General features: G+C 41.0%; 2 protein-coding genes across 7 annotated transcripts in view; both read left to right on the top strand.

The window, feature by feature from the left end:
* The window catches only part of FGD5 (FYVE, RhoGEF and PH domain containing 5), a 110,060-nt gene extending 99,366 nt beyond the window's left edge, over positions 1-10,694 (top strand). For all 3 annotated transcript variants that reach the window (XM_080387543.1, XM_080387544.1, XM_080387542.1), the window contains exons 16-21: positions 939-1,076; positions 2,174-2,276; positions 4,023-4,153; positions 5,834-5,962; positions 7,685-7,833; positions 8,580-10,694. In XM_080387543.1, coding sequence (XP_080243669.1) covers positions 939-1,076; positions 2,174-2,276; positions 4,023-4,153; positions 5,834-5,962; positions 7,685-7,833; positions 8,580-8,616 — 687 coding nt within the window. In that variant the 3' untranslated portion in view covers positions 8,617-10,694. The remainder of the gene's footprint in view (positions 1-938; positions 1,077-2,173; positions 2,277-4,022; positions 4,154-5,833; positions 5,963-7,684; positions 7,834-8,579) is intronic.
* A 5,642-nt stretch (positions 10,695-16,336) lies between these two features.
* NR2C2 (nuclear receptor subfamily 2 group C member 2) overlaps positions 16,337-22,074 on the top strand; it is a 46,613-nt gene continuing 40,875 nt past the window's right edge. For 2 of the 4 annotated variants that reach the window (XM_080387620.1, XM_080387616.1), the window contains exon 1: positions 16,337-21,266. The gene's annotated coding sequence lies outside the window, so the exon portion shown is untranslated. Of the gene's footprint in view, positions 21,616-22,074 lie in introns of all 4 variants that reach the window. The other 2 variants (XM_080387614.1, XM_080387615.1) reach the window with 1 other exon arrangement.

Genomic DNA, 22,074 nt, shown 5'->3' with positions numbered 1-22,074 from the left:
AAATTAGAAATTAGTTAGTATAGCTACCTAAACCAGATCCTTTTTCAACAAATAAAAAAATACTTTATTTTGTAACTCTTCTTCTCATGTAAACGTGAATGTGCACAAAGAGTAGTTTGATGTTTCTGTGTTTAAATCCTGTTTGTCTGCAGAAGCCCTATTTCCTCACAGAAAACCCTCCTAACAGTTCTTCAACAGCACAAGAGCTTGCACTACTTGCGCCAAACACTAAGCTGCTGTGAACTGACAGTGAGGTACCTGTAATACTTTGGTGCTGAACCTGCAGTAACACAGCTTCTCAGCACAGTTCATTAGATTGTATTCAGTTCCACATCGAGCATGGCTCCCTTGCTTGGAGCAAAGGCACCTGTACAGCACAGTAACGTGGTGCATTCTAAGAAACAGGAACAGTGAATACGTTTTCTAAAGCTGCTTACCTATATTCAGATCAGCCATGGAAAGCACGCATCAGATTTGGATTGTGTGGGGATAAATTTAGTTTTACTGTTTTCTGTACTCTCTTGTCCCTGACCTGTCTCAAGGTGTGATGACACAGAGCTCAGACCCTTTTCAACTGAAACCTATAGAACTTTTAAAAGATATTATTTCAAAAGCTGTTAATAAAAAGATGGCTTTCACTTATGTTCTCACCTGCAGTGAACCAGATCCTTGTCTGATGTGGAAGAGTGTCAGTGCCTGACCAGTAATAGAGCTACATGGATTTTTACCTGTTGTGACCCTGGTTTAACAGCACCATGAACTGACTGGTCACAGTCTTTCCGTGCTGAAGCAGCTGTATCTAACTTACAAGGTGCATTAAGAATTAGAAAATTTGGGTATCTTAGCAGGTGAAGGACTGAAATGAGAGGAGAATTGTATGTAATGGAGTAGGGCTGACTGAGTGCACTTCAGACAATTTGTTCTTGTTTGATTTTAAGCTAAGAGAAAGACTTGGAATACCCTTGGGTGAGAGGCCTCCTACTTTGGTGCCTGTGTCCCATGTCATGATGTGCATGAACTGTGGCTGTGACTTTACCCTCACATTGAGGAGACATCATTGCCATGCCTGTGGGAAGGTAAGACCAGTACAAGCTTATCAGGGAGTCTTTATTCACACTTCTATGACCCTGGCTGCCACTGCTGTAACTTCTGCAAACTTGTAGCATCATCAAGACCAGAATTTGATTTGTCACAGAACCTGTTAGTCCTTTGCTAAATTAGTAATTAGGTTTCTAATGACTCTAGTAGGAAAAACAGTAACCTTCTCTTGAGGGTCAAATTAATTCCCAAGGGTTAGTAGTTGAAGGCTTACAGGATAATTGTTGCTGAGTCTAGCCAGTACATCTGATATACAGTTAGCTCTAGAGACAATGAAACAATACAGTAAAAATACAGTCTCTGTTCTGGACAGGGCAGTAGCACATCTAGTCCATTTCCTGTCCCTGAGAGTAGCTGGTAAAATTATCTTCCAAGAAAAGTGAAGAAACTCAGCAGTAGAGCATGGTTTGGTCAGTGACCAAAGGGATAGTTTCCTCTGTGCTCCACAGAAGAGCTGCTGCCTTTTGCCCTAAAGCCAAGGGGATTTATAAGCTTTCTTGGTTTTCTCCCTTTATCACTGACTCTGGAGATTGTGTGTACACATAAACCTGCAGTCCTGTTTTAAACCATAGCTGTCTTTTAGCCTCAGTGATTTTTATTTTTTTTAATCAAACTACCAGTGATTTTTGTCAGTATGAGAAAGCATTTACTTTATTTTTTTCTAATTCCACAGAGAAAATCAGCCTGTACTTATGCAGGGACAATAGGAACATGCAAGCTTCCTTAGGAAAACAATGTTACTAACAAAGCTAAGAAAACAGAAGTAATACTAAAATGGTCTTTCTGTAATTCACTGGTAGAGAAGGTATAAGTTCCTGGGGAGACGGGCATAGCAGTGGTGTGTAACCAAATACAGTGATCAATTCCGCTTGGCTTACAACAGGGTAAAGCAATCACATTTCATCCAGTAGACTTACCCTGACTGACACAGTTGTAGGAGAGGGAGTCGTCTAGTCCACTATGCATCTTCCTCCCCCAGCCAGTTCTGAGGATTTTTTTTTTTTGTATAAGCATATATATATATATATACACACATTTAAATTATATTTACATGCATTTCTCCTTGCTGAAACAGATTGTATGTCGAAATTGTTCAAGAAACAAATACCCTATGAAGTACCTCAAAGATCAAGCAGCCAAAGTCTGCGATAGCTGCTATGTGGAACTCAAGAAAAGAGGTAAGATTCCTTCATTCTTGGCAAAACTGACAAACGCATTTCCTGCCTGAATAATGGGGAGGCTTTAGGATCTGCTTAGCACGTTGTGTTTTGTTAAAGAGGATTTCTCATTTCAAGCATGAGACATGTGTATTGAGGTCCCAGGAGCACCAGACTGTACCGCAGCTAAAACTGTTTTAGCAAGCCAGGCTCGCTGAGGGCTCCCCCAGTCTTTTGATAAACCAGAATAATGATAAGAACTATGTCCTCTGAGGAGCAGCTGAGGACATGGGGTTTGTCTCACTTGGAGAAAAGGAGGCTGAGAGGTGACATCATTGCTTTCTGCAGCTTCCTGAGGCAGCAACATGGAAAGGGAGGTGCTGATCTCTTCTCCCTGGGATCCAGGGACAGGATGCCTAGGAATGCTTCAAAGCTGTGCCAGGGAAGGTTCTGATTTGACATGAGGAAACATTTCTTTACCCAGAGGTTGGTCAAACACTGGAACAGGCTTTCTAGAGAGGTGGTCGATGCCCCATGCCTGTCAGTGTTTAAGAGATGTTTGGACAATGCCATTAATAACATGGTTTAGCTTTTGGGCAACCCTGAATTGGTCAGGCAGTTGGACTAGACAGTTGTAAGGTCCTTCTAACTGAACTGTTCTATTCTGTGATGTAATTATAAGTGATAGCTCCTCACCATAATTTCAAATGGATTATCCATTAAAGTAAAACAATGGCTTTACTGTTCCTTACTGTCCTCATCCCTGTTGTAGCTTTTACAAAAAGAAATGCTGAGGTAAAGTGCAGAGTCACTAAGAGCTTTTCTACATGGGGAATTAATCTGGTTACAAATGAAAGCATGAATTCAAAGCAGAAGAGCTACTGCCTAACTAGAACTCTGTATTATTGTCCTATTATATGTCCCTTTCCTGATTTAGATACATACCCAAATCAAAGATAAAAGGGGGGGCAGGTGTTACATAGATATGAACAGAGAATGAACAGGAAATAAAGTTCTTGCACAACTATTCATGCAGACAGTCTCTGAAAGTAGGCATATTGTACTGTTAAGGATGAAAAGGTGGGGACAGATGAAGTTTAGTTTTTTCATTCTGATTAAAGAAATTCACACTAGCCAAGCAAATACATGAACAGATACTGTCACAACAGCCTAAACCGCATACCCAAGCTTTCTTGTGTCCAAGAAATGATAACTCAGATTTGTGTTAAAACAATGGTGTGCTTTATACTAAGAGCTTCCAGATAATATGTGTTGCCAGAAGTGAGATCATGAAGATATAAACTCAGATGAGTGGGGTTAATATAGATTGATAGTGACAGAATAACTGTCTTCCATGCGGAACTCAAAGAGAATGGTTCATACAGAAAGAATGTCCTATTAGTGAATCTATCCTGCAAAGGTGTTACAGAACATCGGGGGTATAGACGGAAAAGCCATTTGTTTAATGCTGATTTTAAATTAGAAGAAAACAAGCTGTGTTTTGTGCTTTGTCAGCTGTCTTGCAGGTTTCTTTCAAGTAGCTGTAGGTTATTGCCATTAACCTAGGTTGCTATGAAACCCACCCATCTAATCAGACTTAAAGGGGTGATTGGAAAGAAAAGCTAAAATAAAAACTGGCCATGGAAGAGGCACTGTATTTTCCTTAGTTATCTGCATTAGTGTATTGTGTGTCTTTTACCCTTAGTCTGATATATACTGATTCATCCATTTCCCCCTTTCCCTTTCTGAATTTTCTTAATCTTTCAGAGCGGCCACTAAGTGTGAGCTTCCCTCCAACTTCATCCAGGTGTTCAAGCAGTGCCTTCTCCTCTGTCTTCCACAATATTCATTATACATCTTTTAAGAAACAGAAGAAGATCCCTTCAGCTCTTACAGAGGTAGGACCAAGCTGTCTGAGAAAGGCAATGAACTGCAGAGAACTGTGTACTCATACTTCAACAGCTACGTTTATAATTCATTCTGTGTGCAGTGGGCTCAGCCCATTTTCATCATGCAATTATTTTTTCTGTTTTTCATAATAGTGTTTAAAATGCAAGCTTCCTGAGCCCACTGAGATATCCAGTTAGAACAGTGTACTGTAGTTTGCTCATCAACATGTGAAGTCTTTAGAAAACTTAAGATGACTTCAAAGTACTACATAGTACAAGGCAGATCACAGTCAATGACAACTATCAAATGAGCATGACATACTGTTGACTTGTTACCTTTTTTTGATAAGACCCTTACTTGTGAAATCTTACTTTGATTTCAAGAGAAATAAAATACCACTTAGGAAATAGCATCTGATCTTTGGCAATCGATTCAGGAGCATACATGTTTAAGCAGGTACTTTCCCGCCACCCCACACCAAACTATTTCAAATCAAATGGGTAAAATCTTGATCCCACCAACATAAACAAAACTTCCACCAATTTCAATGAGGCCAGGATTTCTCCAGCTATATTAGTTTTCTTTCCAGGAACAAGGTGCCAATCATGTTGATGTAGTCTCAGTAGCTAAGTTGCCCATTGAACTCAAGCACAGTAAGGTACTTCCATTTCACTGAAATCAGCAGGTATTTATCGTTGTATTGGAGAACAGGGTGCACATGTCTTGCTGAACTCATTGTACAGCCAAGACACTGGAATTTCTTGACGTTTGTTTACGTTGAGGTGAAACTGAGCCAGAGATACAAGCATGTAATACAAACACACAAATCAAATACTGGAAGAACTGGCAGGCAAAATTTCAGCCCCGTTAGGAAAAAAGCATTGCCTTTCTACCACAAGGGGGCAGCACATGTTTGTTAAGATGGACTGTCGCACAATAGCAGTGCTCTGGAACTTTTGCTAACTTGCTTTACCATGGTCCTGAAACATTTCCGTTCTCCAGCAAAACACTGCTATAGTACTGCTCAGTTTCTGTCTGTGACACAAAAGCTGGTTTTGAATCTCTGCCCATTGTTTCCAAGTGCAATACTATCGCGATTTACTCCTGTAACAAATAACATACACTGCAGTGTTCGTGCGTGTATAGTTCCATCTACTCGAACTCCAGATCTTTAAGAACATTAAGCACTTAAATCTCAAAATACTTCTGTGAGAGGGTTTACTTTTCTCAGAAATATTATTTCACAAATGAAACCAAGTCATAGTCAAGTGATTAACATAAACTGATATAAAACCATTGCAAAGTCCTAAATATACCCACATCGTAAAAGTGTTCAGCCACAAGACTGTAAGTCTTGTTTGGAAGCATGTACTTTTAATATACCCAAAAAAACCAGACCTGGGAAAAGGGACAAGTCTGGCTTCTCAGAACACAGATGTAAACTTGCTGACCTCAATAATAACTCAACTGTATATTTTCCCTCAGAGTTACTGAGAACTAAGTTTAACCAGAATCTTCAATTAAAAAGAACTGTAATACTATGCTTATATTTTTCCTGTCTCGATATTTTTAATGGTCTACTTACAGTTTCAGGGACATAGACCTGATTGTCTGGTGTGATGCGAAGACAATCAGGAGGGAAAAAGCCTTTGTTGTTACAAATCCTAATTTCTCCTACTCTGCTCTAGGTGGCAGCCTCAGGAGAGGGAGCTACCATCAGTGGTTACCTCAGCAGATGTAAGAGAGGCAAAAGACACTGGAAGAAACGGTGGTTTGTTATCAAAGGCAAAGTCCTCTACACCTACACAGCAAATGAGGTACTGTGCAAACTGACTTGAAATAGTTTCCTATCTGTGTTCCCTTCTTTACTCTCTACAGGCAGCACAAAGAAATGTGAAAGGTGTAAATGGCAGTTTTCACAACTACCGGCCTTCTGAGACCTGGTCCTAACAGACCGAGTCCCCAGGCAGCAGTCCTTGTCTAAAGGGGCCCAGCCACAGCCTTAGCTGGGTCTTGGCAACCCTCTTCACAAACTGCCCTTCGTTATTTGACTTTTTGCTATACAGGCTATTACAAACTGTCACCCACTGTGAACCTTAGTCTACATATTCACACCCAAAGACTTCAAGATCCTTAGGGATTTTCTGGTGCACTGGGTAACTGACAGCTATTTTGTAGATAGATGGTGCTGTGATCCATTTCTGGTGGGAAGGAGAATCTTGTAGTTTTGCAAGTATAAACAGGACATATTTGTCCTACCAGTACCAACAGTGAAAGACAGCAGGCAGTCTGCAGAAGTGAGAAGAATGCCTTCTGTATTGGCCTGTAAACTCTTCCTTACAGCCAAGGAGGTTTGATATCAACTACATTTATGTATTTTGTCTCTTCCCAGTCCCTTTTCATATTTTAATTTCTTGCCCTTTTTGAACAGCTGCAATATAAATAAATTTAAAGTGGGACATAAAGTTTGGTTATAACTGACCAAATTCATAAGCAAAGCATAAAAATTCATTTTACTGAACAAAGGACAGAGTGCCAGAACTGTTGCAACAGCAATATTTGGTATTTTAAGCCCTCTGAAGACTTTGCAAACATCAATTATTTAAACTCAAATCATCATCACGGTGGTTGCACGAAGCAACATTATCCTCTTTAAACAGATGAGGAGACTGAGGCACAAAAGACTTCATGATTTGGCCAGCAATTTAGACCATTAGCATCAAATTCTGTATCCAATACATTTACCTTACACCTCTGCTAATCTTAAAAGCGATCATTTCTGGTTCAACAACAGGGAAAAAGCAACAGATGGCTAATTACACTTTGCATTCCCAGTTTGAAATTTAGGTCCTAAAAGCAGAGGCAAGGGCAACATACACTTATGGAAAACATTACCTAAATACGGTGACCAAAACTGCTTCTATCAGTAACATCTAAACTGCAATTCGGTTAAAGCTTATTGTTTGTTTTTTTTTTTAACTTGTACAAAGCAGCGTCTGGCAAGCAAAATTCATTACCAGCTCAGAAATTTCAAAGCAGCATTTTGGGAAGCAAGTGTGCTGTTTGAGACTGCAGATTTCTAAGAAAGTTGCTAGTGCTATGAAAGGAAACGACAAGGTACCAAAAAGACTACTACTTGTACTCAGCAAATAGAAATAGTGAAAAGGAACAAAACTGGGAATGGTAGCTGCTATACTGTCTCACACTCTCAGTAACCTCTTGTTGGCCTCCTGGACCATTACATCAAAGACAGTCATTACAGTAACGGCTAATATGACCTTCGTGGTCATGTGGATGATCACGAAGAACTGGACTTTTGGAGGTGGTATCAGAGTTCAGGACTAAGACTAGATAAAAAAGTGCAGTACACCGGCATTTCTTCTGTTTGGGTGTGACCCACCAGTGCAGCAACAGAATCACACTACTGCTTATGTAGCCCTGTCAGGGAGGGGTTGTATCATTATTTGGTTTTCAGAAACAGCCCTCAAACTGTTCCAAGCCTTCTCTCAAAATTTTGTTCACTTCTTGTTTGCTTTCAGGACAAAGTTGCGACAGAAAGTTTGCCTTTGTTGGGTTTCACCATTGCCCCAGAAAAGGAGGAAGGAAGTATGGATACAGTTTTCCATCTCTACCACAAGCAGACTCTCTTTTATAGCTTCCGAGCAGAGGATAACAATTCAGCACAGAGGTATGGAGGCAGACTTCCACACCAGCCAGTGCACAGGTCCGGAAGCTTATGTAGGGCTTTTCCCTCCTCTTCAGAACGCCTTCATGACAGAGGAAACAGCTTTCAGAGTACTGATTAAGCCCAACTGCATCTGACTGGCCTGGGTGACATTAAAAATCTACCTGGTGCTTTTCAGTTCCTTCAGGAAGGGGAATCTGCTCCCTTGTATAGGTAAAGAAGAGGCTGAGTCTCAAGAGTCATGCCTAGAAGTCTGTCAAATGTGACTACTGTACAGAAACTTCTCTGATTTACGTGTTCTATTTATCTGTCTCTTCATTTCCTCATAAACAAATTATTTTTTAGATTTTTCCATTCTAATGCTACTCTTTCCGCATAATAAAATAGTTAATGAAATTAGTAATAAAAATGCCAGAACCTCAAGACACACAGGGAAGGAATGAGTGTTTCTGGGAGGTTTTGTTGCTTTTAGACATACTTTAGTGGTTTGATCTTTCCTATTCTAAGACAGCACTTGTACTATCTTTGAGATTTTACAATAAATTGCTGGCTAAGTTTGTACTAGAATGCAAAATCCTAGTACCCAGTTCCCTGCTTTAATCATAAAACTATAGTTTCTCATTAGAGTTGGGATGGCAAATACAGTCCTCTTCAGGCTTTATGTTCTTAAGATACTTACTTTTCTTAAGATACCCATGTTCTTAAAGCGTATATAATTTGTACCACTTTTTCTTTCCTGCCCTTTTTAGGTGGATTGAAGCCATGGAAGAAGCATCCATATTATAGCAACTATCATTCAATGAACTTGGAATAAGTGATCAGATTTCTATACACTTCCAGCAATCCTCTTCTGTCTTACAAAACTGAACAGTGTATTTCAGACAAACTGGCTACATACACTGGATATGAACTGTTTCCAGATTGCTCTTTTTGCTTCCTTCTTTTACATCCAAATTTTTTGCAAATAGTAACTTTTAAATAGAGAATATTTATGGTGATCTTTATGTCCATGCAAGTTCAGCCTATGCTATAAGCTTCTTCTCTGGTCCCACAGTAAACCAAGTCTAACATCAAGACAAGAAAATACATGAAAATACTGACTACAGTAAGTAATGGGCTCAATTTTACTTACTCTAGAGCACTATCATATTTCATTGGGTTGGTTTTGATGTCTATCATGAAATGAGAAAAAAGGCAGTAAACAACAAATGCTCATTTAAAGCACTTTATTTTTTTATTGAACCACAGATTCATTTTTTTCATGTTTCTAAAGAGTTCTGTGGCCTGATTAATTACTCATCCATTAACACCTGCCAGCATGAAATTTTGCCCCATGTATGCTAAATTGTTTCCACAAAAAATGAATGAACACTACATTCAATTTACCTGGTCTACCAACACTTCACTGGCTATAATCCAGGATAATTACTTTCTATCAATTTATAATTTTACACAGATCACTGTATAATTTATGTTAAAGTGTTTAATTTCATAGCACTGTAGTACTCTGAAATGCACTCCAGTAGCTCTACAAATCCAGACACTAAATTACATCACTTCTCCCTAAATACTGCATCAGACTCAAACCCAAAGGTTATTTTTAATTTATTATAAACCTACAGACAGTTTTTATTTAACACTAGTCTACCTAATAGTGTTAAGATTTTTATCTTCTATTTAAATAGTCTATATTTTCAAAGCTCCTGTTGTTTCTGCTGTTCTTGTTATGAAAACTGTCATAAGAAGTTTAATATAACCAGCACACCATTTGAAATATGCTGGTTGGCTGAAATGCACTTGTCTGAACCTGCTCTGCTGGAGTGCTTTGGAGCTCCTGTGGCTAAACGTATCTTACACCAGACTGCTGTTGTGCACTACATCTCCCAGGCTGAATTCTCAGCAGCCAAGTATCTGTATGACTTCAAAGATACTGTGCTGCTTTACACCAGCTGAGGATACAGATCTCTGGAGTTTGGGGGGTTGGTTTTTCTGTTGTTTTGTTGGGTTGGGGTTTTTTTAGTGTTTTGTTGTGTTTTTTTTTTTTATAAAGATGGTTGAGAAGTGGTATTCTAATCATTGCAATAAAATGGTTTTATGTCCTATATTTGTCATAATATTTGACTGAAGAATAGAATGGCATTTATGATTAAAATATATCTTTGTATAAAAATACCATGTTCAAGAATTTACTTACATTAACATATATTGGTGGGATTTTTATTACTTTGATTTTTCCCTTTCTTCAAGAAGTTTAATGGATATCTGAATTTTTAACCCTAAAACTGTTTAGAATTGTCCATATTTTTAAAGGTCTATAATATGTATCCAAATGATAAAGATAGTTCAATTTATCAGCTGGAAAAACAAGCTTAAACCAACAAATACATACCTACCACTAAATAAAAATACAGTTGTTTGGGGGTTTGTTGATACATCTGAGTCTCATATTTTCCTAAAGCAGAGATTATCAAACAGAAACAAGTATGAGAAAAGTAAAAGTTCCATAATCTTTAGTTAATGGATGAACACCAATGTTAACTCTTGGTTTGATGTTAGAACCGTGGCCTTGCTACCAATACATTGTAAATGTTTATCCCCCCTTAAAAAGATTTTGCACTGAGAAAAAAATATGAGAATGTTGAATACATTGTAAGATCTCTAACCATGGTCCCAAACAAAACAAAACTGCACTATAGAACAACAGTATTAGGAAGATTTAGGTGCTGACATTTAGTGACTGTTATATGAAGTTTTCAGTTATAAGCAGGAAATGAATACATGAAAATATTTTGTTGTAAAAAATAAGTTACAGTGCTATTAAACATTGTTTTAAGTAATGTGAAAAATAAAAGAGCAAAACATAACTGCAGTTCTACAGGCTATTCCTTTACATTATTTTTACCTTCTTGAATTCCAGTTCTAGTTACTGTAAACTGACACCTATTAACAAATTCTCTGACAAACTAAGGAAAAGCATCAGATCAGAAGATGGTAGAAGAAACCTTCTGGCAGAAATAGGATTTAGACCTAATTGCTATGATGAAGTCTTTCTGTCCGCACCACATTTACCTTCACTAAAGCCCACCCACCAGTCAACTCAGCTTCAGTTACAGATATAAATGGTCTCAGTACAGCACAAAGAGAAAAATAAAAATGTCTTCACAATTTCAGTCCAACTATTAATTTAACTTGAGCAAAGCTAAGCACCAGAGACAGAAATTATCTTCATTTCACGAGTTAATCCAGTAATCACTTTTTAGAAAATTTTAACATCTTAGAATAGAGGTATATAGATACTCACTTTACTATATGCCATTTACTTACAAACAGCTCTTTCTTCCTAACTTGTAGCTAGTATTACTCCTCCAAAACAGATTTTGTTCAACACCTTCACAAAAGTTTCAAAAAAATAATTCAGTAATAAGTCACAGTATACTAGCTACTCAGAACAGCACAGCTGCAAGCTGAGCTCATTTGTTTTTTCAGCATTTTCCTGCTTATTTTGTTACTTATTAGAAAGCATTATTAGCTATTATCTGCAACTAATATTTAGATCTATCTTACAGTATATGCCTACTTAAAATATGGTTTTTTAACAGTTATTAAATTATTTTTCCAAATCAAAGTACAAGTCATTCAGAGCTGGAAACTATTCAGACATGACAAGATCCCATGCCATTTACACAAGCACTGCTGGTTTAGCCCTGGGACTACTACCCTTCCCGAGTTGATTCTGCGTTGCTTTTACAATTGATGAAAACCCGACAGCTATGAATGCCAGCCAGGCTTTTCCTGTTTGCTTGCTACATGGGTACAAAAGCAATAAAGACTAGTTTGGCTGTAACCACATTCTGTGACTATCACTGGTTGTGAAGGTAAAAAAAAAAGTGAAGGGAAAGGGTATTCTCTTGTCACTTGCTGAACCTCCTACATGCTACACTTAAAAACAGTAGTCTAACTTCACAAGTAACTTGGGAACATAACATACAAACTTCTATTTAAAATAGTGAGATCCTTCAATCTGGGTAACACTGAGGCACCACATTTGAGCAAGTTTTACAAGAAAGTTTCTAGACTCCAGGGCAGGTTTACAGTTCCTTTCGGAGAGACCCAATTAATTTTTTTTAATTATTTATCTTTCCTTAAAGAACTATTTCACAAATATTCAGAACATAAAGCACCCATGAAACAGCACCGTTATTCTTCGCCATGCTTTCTTTATATTATTACTAAACGACAAGGGTTTCACATTCTTTTGATTATTTTCAAATCAAACTTCCTAAAGAAGTGTTGCAGATTGTTTCTAATATATATGCTTTGGAAAGGCAGGGAATACATTTTACATAAATATGCTCTGATTTTTTTCATCTTTTTACTTGTAGTACTGTATTTCTATGTCCTTTCCTCACTCCTCTAAGTTAGAATAAACCAGAGGATAGTTTAAACAGCCTAGTAGCTGTCTATATTTTCATTTCACATACTATATGCCACATTATTAACTGTAGTACTTGCCAGCAGACAAATGTGGTCTTAAAGAAAGCACCACAGAACTGGAATTACTTTCTATCCATACTGACAGTTCTTACAGAGTAGTCAGTTCCTGCAGTAATAAATGAGTATGACGTATTGAGAGGTCACTTTAGGTGAATTTTGGGGCAGGTGTAGGATTTTGCACTGCTCTTGTTTTTCAGTCTTCAATATACAGCAGTTGTATATTGGTCTTAAAACTGCTTTTTATAAATATTAATGAATAAAAAAATATCTATATTAAATTTATTAAATAAAATTGAAAATGCTTTCTAGTTTATTCTCTGCAAAATTTCACTTCATAGTACAGCCACTACATGAGAAACACCAACTCTTGGATCAACAAGTTTTATCCTCTACAATCAGAAATACAATTCTCTTGAGTAGCAGAGTGCACAACAAAGTAAGTACAGCATGACTATGCAGCCACAAGACTGCACCAGGATCTGAACCATACGCCTTCTCAGACTACTCTGAGGTCTCAGGTACACGATACTTTCCATATTCCTGCATGCCTTCTAGAATTTTTTGCCTTCCTTCTGATCTGTCCAAAACCAACCGCAATATGCTGGCAGGCCTAACAGAGCTGCAGTCAGTGTGGGATTTCACTGCTGAGCAAGACCACAAAAGAATGCCCAGTCATTAACACAAAGTGATGTAAATCTTAAAAAAAACCAAAACAAACAACCCCCCCCACACACACACATATACCTATATAAAGTCTGCTAAATCCATCAACTTTCACAGCACTTGGTTGAGATTCCTAACATTCCATTTCAGTGCCCAGTGATGTTAAGGTCTGCAGACGGGTTAGTTGACTTTAAAGACTTAGTTGTGTACCTTTAAGACAGCCACAAAGATGTCAAGTATGTAAATATGATGCAAGAAACCGGAACTTAGAACCACAGCATAGAGGCAGGTACAACAAAAGCAAATAGCAAGCAAGAAGAAGACAGAAAGCCTATCAGCATCTGACACGTGTACTATCTAAGAGATACAAGCAATATGTAAAAATAATAAACGCCATTTTGTCTGAACCCAGCCACGTAGATAGAGTGGTTTTGTGTCTATCTCGACTTGAGTCACCACACAGCGATAAATTTTTCACCACAGTGGCAAGAAAGAGTGATTCTGAAAGCATTTAACCACATTACAGGAAACCTTAATCCAACTCTGATTTTTCATGAATTTGTATTTTGCCTGAGAAATCTTGACTCTGCTGATTCTGCATTAGAACGAAATAAATCTTTGCTCTACCACGTAACTGCCTTCATCTCAAATAATGACAAACTCCATTTAAAAAAAAGGTCAGTCCACTTGTACTTTCACACAGCTACAACCCAGTATCAAATAAAAAGACCATGGCCACACACGTCTGAATGTGCACACAGCACAACTATGCCCTGACCTCAGTACCAAAAGGAGAGCCAAACAGCTTGGTGCACAAGACAAAGGGATCAGGTGAGCTCCACTGTTGTCAATTACATGGTGGAAAACAGCAACTGTTACTCAAGCTTCTGAAGAATAAGCAAGTCCAGTGGCACTATGAACACGGCATTTCAGGATGGAGGGAAGTCATTGTGTTCTTTAGTGTTCTCAATATCCTTGTAGCATACTGTCTCAGTAGACAGTGTGCCCTCTATTACTTTAAACTAAACCTAACTGCACATAACGCTCACAGGCTCACTAGAGAAAAGTTCAAAGGCAAATGCCACAGATTGAACCAAGACACCATTGCATTCTGTCCTTGCATATTCTGGAGAGAACAGCAAATAACCTTATAACAGATAAGATACAGAAACTTCATTTAAGATGCATCTTTTACTCATTGAAATGTTTAATTCTGACTACCACCTGAGCATCATGAGTGCATGGAATAACGCCACATGCCAATAGCTAAATAACCACTTCCAAATAAACCAGTAGAACTATTCAGAACTCAGGCTGAAGTGAGAGTTTTCTGCAGTTGACAAAGCCTAGAGCAGACTGCAAACCCCCTGTTACTGAGACAGCTACTGAGAAATGGGGGCAAAAACCCCACAGGACAGAGGTCACTAGCTTCACTCAGCACTGCCCAGCCATGTACAAACCTGAATACAAGGCACAAGGACTCATACTTCAAAGATAATCTTCTAACACTTAAAAGAGAGATTTAAACTGAATGCGACGTTAACAAGACCAAGCAACTTATACTATTAATACTTCTCAGTCACTTCTAACTTGAATTCTTTCATGCTAGATATCAGCTTTGCTCTTAAAATTTGTCTTCAAAGTTTCAGGAAAATTCTATGAAAATTTTAACTACCTGAAATGACAACTTAAACCCCAGAGCTCTATAATACTGTCAATCCTAAACACTTAAAACAAATGAATAACCTTAAATTCTGCTTTTATTGTGTACTTCTTGGCCTGCCCTGACTTTTGACCCCCTCTTAGTCTATTATGTACTTTACCACCAACACCACTACCACCACCAGAGAGGTTTTTGGCCTATGCCCACCTTTGCATTGCAACAGTTCTTCCACATCTAAAACACCCTCCCCTCCACCCTCTAACTGTACACATCTCCCGTCTCACCTTTGGTGTACGGTGGATTCAATCTGATCTCTCAGGGATAGTAGCAACTTCCACGGGGTCTCTTCCATCCTCTTCTTGTATAGCAGCTTTACAGCACATTTTCTTCTGAGGCAAAAGGCCCACAAAAGAGAGGAGCTAAAGAGGCCTTATTATCAGCAGGAAAGTTTGAAGAACACCACTAAAATCCTTTCTGAATTATGGCTGCGAGCAGTTGAACACTTCCTGAAAGAAAACTGTGGGCTGTGGGGAAGAGACCATGCTCCCGACAGAAACTGGGAGCTGTGGAGAGGAGCCCATGCCGAAGGACATGCTCCGCTCCCGACAGGAACTGGCCTGTGGAGAGGAGCCCACACTGGGGGACATGCTCCTGTCAGGAGCTGGGAGCTGTGGAGAGGAGCCCACACTGAGCACACACTCCTGACAGGAACCAACCAACGAAGAGGAGCCCACGCTGGACTAGGTATAAAGTGTGAGGAGGAAGAGGGGCAGAGAGGAGCTGGTGTGTACTGACTGGATCCCCCACCTTCCCCCATGCACTACTCTGAGGGCTGGAGGGGAGGAGGAAGGCAGAAGTGTCAGGAGGGAAGGAGTGAAATTGAGCCTGGCAGTAAGGGGCTGCAGGGGAAGGTGTTTTAATCTTTGGCTTTCTCACAATCCAGTTCTATTTTAACTGGCGATTAGTCAAATTAATTTTCCCCAAGTGGAATCTGTTTTGCCTATGACAATAACTGGCAAGTGATCTCTCTGTCTTCATCTTGACCTATGAGCTTTTTCATCCTATTTTCTCCCACTGTCCTGTTAAGGACAGGGAAGTTGGCAGGTGGGTCAGCATCTGACAGCAGTCCAAGGTCAACTCACCACAGTATGACAGACATTTAATTCTTTGCTGCCAGTCTAGTTATTACCTTCTAAAGTATCTCAGTTGTCTTTGATATTTTTCTGCCTCCAGCATCTTCTATTGATTTTATTACTCTCCAACCATAACTAAAGCTAAAAAGAGCCTATACAAGCACTTATAACTAATGCTTTTAGAAGTCCATGCATATAAATAAATTTAGCAAATCTAAGCACTACTCTAATACAATATTGCTTATTAAATAAGTTAAGGGCATATAGTATAGTTCTAGATTTCAGTGAAGTTATTGCAAGAACTGCAGTAAAATTTGTCACAATCTTGATGCAGTTTTCTTCACTGCACATTTTGTTGCCAACCTCAGCAAGCACGGTGGAGCTGCACAGCAAGCAGGATTGCATTCCACATCAGAGCTCAGAGCAGAACTGCTCCAAGGCCGCCTCTTGGTGGCAGAAACAAGGAGACAATTTCTCCTGTACTCTAAACCTTTCCTCGACTTGCCAAGCAGGAAGCAGAAAGGGGGAAAGCAGCAATTCATGTGTGGCACTTAGCATCTTCTATTCTATCAGTGTCAGTCAGAGGTTTGTTAGTAAGTGGAACAAGAGAAATTTGTGAAGAGGAAATGAAAGACGATGGACAGAACTGGAATAGACACTAAGCAGGTAACCATTTGTTATCTTTAATTTGGTGTATCACACTGAATTTTGGATTTACAGTGTTCGTCCACTATTAGTTAAATTAGCTAACTTTAAATAAGCCCACAGGCAAGTCTGATTTGTCTCACTAGAGTGCAGGCAGTTATGTTTGTGCCAACTACTTTTAGAGGCATCCCAAAAAATAACAACAATAAAAATAACAGTCTGTCACTATCACAACCAATTACTGCGAGCTGCAAATTTAACATTTGCAAAATTTCAAGCAGTTACCGAGAGATTTGTACAACACTGCACAACAGAACTCAGGATTTGTTCACTGTTTTTAAACACAAGAAACTAAATCACGCTCAGAAGTTACAAGATACCATATTTTTATTTCCATAAAATCATACTATGAAAGCATGTAGTTTTCACTTATGGTCACTTCCCCGCCCCCCCTCAGATCAATGTATATACCTGAAACATGTTTGCAAGATAATGCTAAGCAATCTTACTTGGTTTGTTTTCAAACAACTTATTGAATGTTTGCACAGTGATCTCCAAGCTTTACTTCATAGGATATACAATTTTCATTACTGCATTTTTATTTCTAGTGCCACTCTGACAGAGGAAAAAGTGTATGTTGCCTTCCAGCAACGTCAGTAACTGATTGAGTTACTGGCAACATTCAAAACAATAGAGAATTTTGCTTTAACAGACTAGACCACTGGTCCAAGTGCAATATCCTACTTCTCAAAGTATCTCTGACCTTGGGCTTTAACAAAGAAATAAAATGTGTATGCTCAAAAGCACAAAATGATGTAAACAGACAAAACCACCCTTTCTCTTGACCACTGGATCAGTTAGGCTCTAAAGCAAGAAACCTTCAGTGCAACATCTTCCCATAGCAAGATTCTCACAATGCACAAAACTCTAGAAGAGGGAGCCCTGCTGAAGCAGACTGTACATTCAGGTATGCATCCAACAGGGTGAAGAAATAACATGCTTGGAAATTACCATCAGCACACACCTGCTTTATGGGAACAGCATCCCAATGATTGCTCATCTTTTCTGTTCTCCTACTCCATTATGCCACAGCAAGTCTTTCATAAGTACATACTCATTTGGTTGCCAACATATGCTGTACATCAAGAAAATCCTTCAGAAACAAAAATACCAGTTTACAGAAATAAGTGTTTTCATTTTCCCTTCAGATACCAAAGATTATTAATACCTATTGAAAGGAATCCACTGCAGATCTTCAGTTGTTGCAGGTTTACATAACTCTTTTGACAGGACTGGTAGGGCCTTCAAACATACATGTTCATTTTTCCAGTCTTTCCTTGGACAAATCTCAAACTTACTTCAACAAGAATTCTATCCATATAAAAAAAGCCTAGTGACAAGTCAGAGGTACGCTCTCAAACACAACACTAGGGGCAGAACACTTCCAAAGCCCAAGAAATAACAGTAATTACTCGTGCAAGAGAAAACACCTTCCTAGCTAGGCCTCCTGGCTGACTATCATACAGCAGAAGGGCACAAGGTACACAAGGTTATTGCTGCTGCAATGCCTACCAGCCCCTGCATGCAGAATCACATGTTTTAAACAGGTAAAACCAAAAGAAAGACAACTTATGTCAAAACAGGTTACAACATTGTTGCAATTTGAGTTACAGAAGTCAGGAAATAACACAACACAAATAAACTAGCAAGCAACAAAAAGCTTTACTGTTGGTCAAACTCTACTGTCCATGCTGTTTCTCCATCCTCCAGAGGCCAAACCACACTCCTTGTCTCTGCTTCATCATTTTTTTTCTCACACTCCTCAGAGCTATTTAACCACTTTGCTGTAGGCTCACTGCTGCACATTGTCAAAGCAAGGCCACAGCTACATATTATCAGTGTCAATCATTCCCCTACACAACATGACTGTAAGACTAGATGTAAGAACAGATGGAGGTGAGCAAACCAGTAAATAAGCTGCACTATAGAATCACAGAATTGTTTAGATTGGAAAAGTCCTTTAAGGTCATTGAGTCCAACCATTTCCTAGCACTGCCAAGTCTAACACTAAACCATGTCCCTAAGTGCCAATCCCTCTAATGTATGGGTTCTAAGCCAATTGGTAAATTCTCTCATGCACTAAGACCACTGAGAAATCTTTATCATGATACCTAACGCACCTTTGCTCAAGCCAATTAAAAGAAGAAAACACCACACCCCCCAAGCACACTCTTGCACGCTTCTAAACATGGAGTAGTGAAAAGGGTCAAGACGACTTGTGGGAAAGCGACTTACCTGGTAAGCAAGTATAGAACAACTACTGCAGAAAAGCGAACAAATGCCAAAACACAAACACCTGTTATTTGGAGTCCTTGAAAAGTCCTGGCTCTCATCTATACATCAACTGAAAAGATCAGAATTTCAATCCACTCCAAATACCAACAGCCAGGAATCAGAAAAGTAGACAAGTAGCAGTCCAAAGCTACCAAAATGCTGGACTTCCCTTTTCAGAGGTATGGGCAAGAGAATTTGCTAGTGAGCAGAAGCAAATGAATTTTAAATGTATTTTATTATCAAGGAAAAATAGCACTATTTCCCTGAAGAGCTCAAAATAATAATTACTATAGAAAGCAAAAATGTAACTGAAAGCATCCTAGTCTACTTCCTTCCCCTCCTACACATTCTGATGCTCCTGCTCATAAGGATGACTCTAAAACCCAAAAGCATCTTTGTTCATGGTGGGATTCTCCTTTCATTTATTCAGCAGGTGACAATCCATCACTGAAGAATGCAGAACTGAACATAAACTGTTGGCAAGAAGTACTAGGTCTTGTCAGAGAATCCTCTGACCTCAAGACTGAAATTATTTTTTACCTAACCATGAACACAGCTGTTGTGAAAAAAAATAATTTAAAAATTAAGGTTCTGATGAAAACATTTGAGGATAGCAAATAAAAGGACAAAACTAACAATTCAGTTTATATTTGCTTACAACCATGACCAAACAAGATACACATCTCACAGTTTAAAGCCTGACTAACAGCAATTTATTATCTTAGTCTATTGCACTTTTTAAAAGGTGGGCTTTTTTCCCCCAAATCGTCAATTTAAAAAACATGCTGTACTCATAGATGCTGCTCCACAAGTCATTATCCTCAATTTAGATAAGGGAAACACATTCCTACCCTAATACCTAACCTACTTCTACACCAAGGCTGTTATGAGAATACTGAAAATCCTTACACATATCTGTATTCAAAAAATGTATTTATACTTTAATAGTATGTTTTATGAAGTAAAAAAATAAATCTGCTTTTGAAGAGGTCCATAGTTTAAGAATTTGAAAATTCTTCATACATTTAACATTACAGTAATGAACAAATACCCAAGACATGTTTTCAAACATTTTATTTATGTATTGCAAACACATCTGTACATCATGTGCATTAGTAACTCTTGTTTTGTGAGAGTAAGGCCATAATTCATAGGTTTTTCGCATAATTTCTCTACATTTCTCACATCCTCGCCCCACACTGCCAGTTCTGACAACAAACAAACAAAAACACCAAAACCCAAACAAACCCCCCAAACCCAAACAACTCCAGGAGCGGTGACTGTCAGCTGCCATCTTTTCCATATGTTTCCTTTCAGGAGCTACTATTGCATCCTATCTTCCAGTTTTACTGTTCATCTGACCGCTCCTTCAGCTTCTGTCACATCAAATTACTAAAGAGAAACTCGCTACACGTACTTAAGATCATTTTAATAGGGGTAGGTTAAAAAATAGCAACACACAGTTTTGACAGTGAGCCAGGGTCACAGGTCAACATCCAATAGGCTCAGAAAGACGGCAAGCACTGAAAAGTGGCAAGCTCTCAGCCCACCTCAGCTGCACCCAAACCTGGCTCATACCTACAATCGCACATTCAGAGGCAAAGCAGCCTCACTTACAGGCAGCTTAACCAGGAGAGCCCTCACTGATGACACCGACATGACAAAATTAAAGGAAAACTCAGGACAGCCAGGCGGTGGAGGCCTCTGCAAAAGCCAGCATCAACTGTAAGGCTACTTTTGACTCTGCATCTGTGGCGAGAAGAGACATACACGGAACGGCACCGCCCGCCTGCGTGCGGTATAATCCCCTTCAACCCGCTAACTCCGGCTGCAGGGCACCGGGGAGCTTCACAAGCCGGGGTCTCGACGGACAGCCCGCAAGCAGGGGCTCCCTTCTCTCACGCCCTCAGAAGACCGAGCCCGTGCAAGGGCTGGGATCCTCCCACCGCAGGTGCCCGCCCAACGCCCCCTCCCGCCGGGGCACCACGAGCGCCCAGCACGGGCCTCCGGACCCAGCGCCACCCCCCGCGCGGGAACGGGGACGGGGACAACTGCCGCCGCCACAGGCGGAGCGGGCCCGCCGCGCGCGCTGCCCGGCGGAGCGTTGGCGCGAAGGCTCGGAGAGGCTCAGGTAGCCCCTCCCCGCCGCCGTCCCCAGCCCCGCCCCGCGAGGGGGATGAAGGGGGCCGCGGCCGGCCTGGTGCTGGGAAGAGGAAGAGGGGAAACGCTCGCGGGCGGCGGCAGCGGCGGGCGGGGTCACGAACTCTGACCTTTCACAGGGGCACGGCACACAAAACAAAACACCACCCCCATCCCCCCGCGCGGCCCCATAATACAGACCCGCCCCCCCCCCCCCCCCCCCCCCGCGGACCCCGTTAGCCCCCTCACCGCTGCCGCCCTCACGGGGGGAGGGAGGGCCGCCGCTGGGCACCACCACCCAACACCGGCCCGCCTGGGCCCGGGTCAGGGCCACCGCCAGGGCACGTTTGGCGCCAATTCCTGAGGTAAAAATCGTTTTTTAAAATTGAGGCGGCCCGGTTGGGTTTCTTTCGTTGGGAGCAGAAAGGAGGGGGTGCGGGGAGGTGGCATCGGGCCCCGGTTCGGGACACCCCTGCGAAAGGCGGAGGGGAGGGGTAACGCTTGGTTTAAGGGGAGGGGGGATTTTAAGGTTCCGGTATTTTGCTGGTAAGCGAGAACCGGCTGTGCAGCAGGCAGGCCTACAGCTCCGGGGGGAGGGGGGAGGAGAGGGAGAGAACCATTGTGAGGTGCTGGGTCGATCCGGTGCGGGAGTCCCGTTGCGGAGCTGCTGGGCCGGAATGTGGGCCGCCTGAGGTCGGAGCCGGTCCGGTCTCGGTGAGAGCAGTCTGCTGTCCGGGGGGTGGTAGGGGCGATGGTCGCGGCAATGACGAGCTCGGGACACGGACACAGAGCGAGAAGATGGAGTCTGAGCGGGCGGAGGCGGCGGCTTGAACCCGACCCTTTTACCTTTGCCACCGGGAGGGCGGAGGGGAGGGGGCGGTGGGTACTTTGCATACGGGGCTGAGACCGCCGCCATCTTACCGGCCTCTTCCCTACTACCATGCCCGGGCCTCTCATAACCTGACATAAGGATATACGGGGTGGGGGTGGGGGGGGAGGAGGAGGAGGAGGAGGGGGCCTAATGGCGGCAGCAGCAGCCCCGCCTGGGACTTGGCCGCCAGCCAGTGCCGCCATCTTATGCTTGGTCGCGTCCCTCGGATGTTTTCCCTCTTACTCGAGAGGCGGGGTCACGGGGCTTACAAGGCGGTTCCCTCAACCAATCGCTGGCGCGTG

This window comes from Falco punctatus (genome assembly GCF_963210335.1).
Source record: "Falco punctatus genome assembly, chromosome: 4".
NCBI classification, from domain to species: domain Eukaryota; kingdom Metazoa; phylum Chordata; class Aves; order Falconiformes; family Falconidae; genus Falco; species Falco punctatus.
This window is presented reverse-complemented; position numbering and strand designations above follow the sequence as displayed.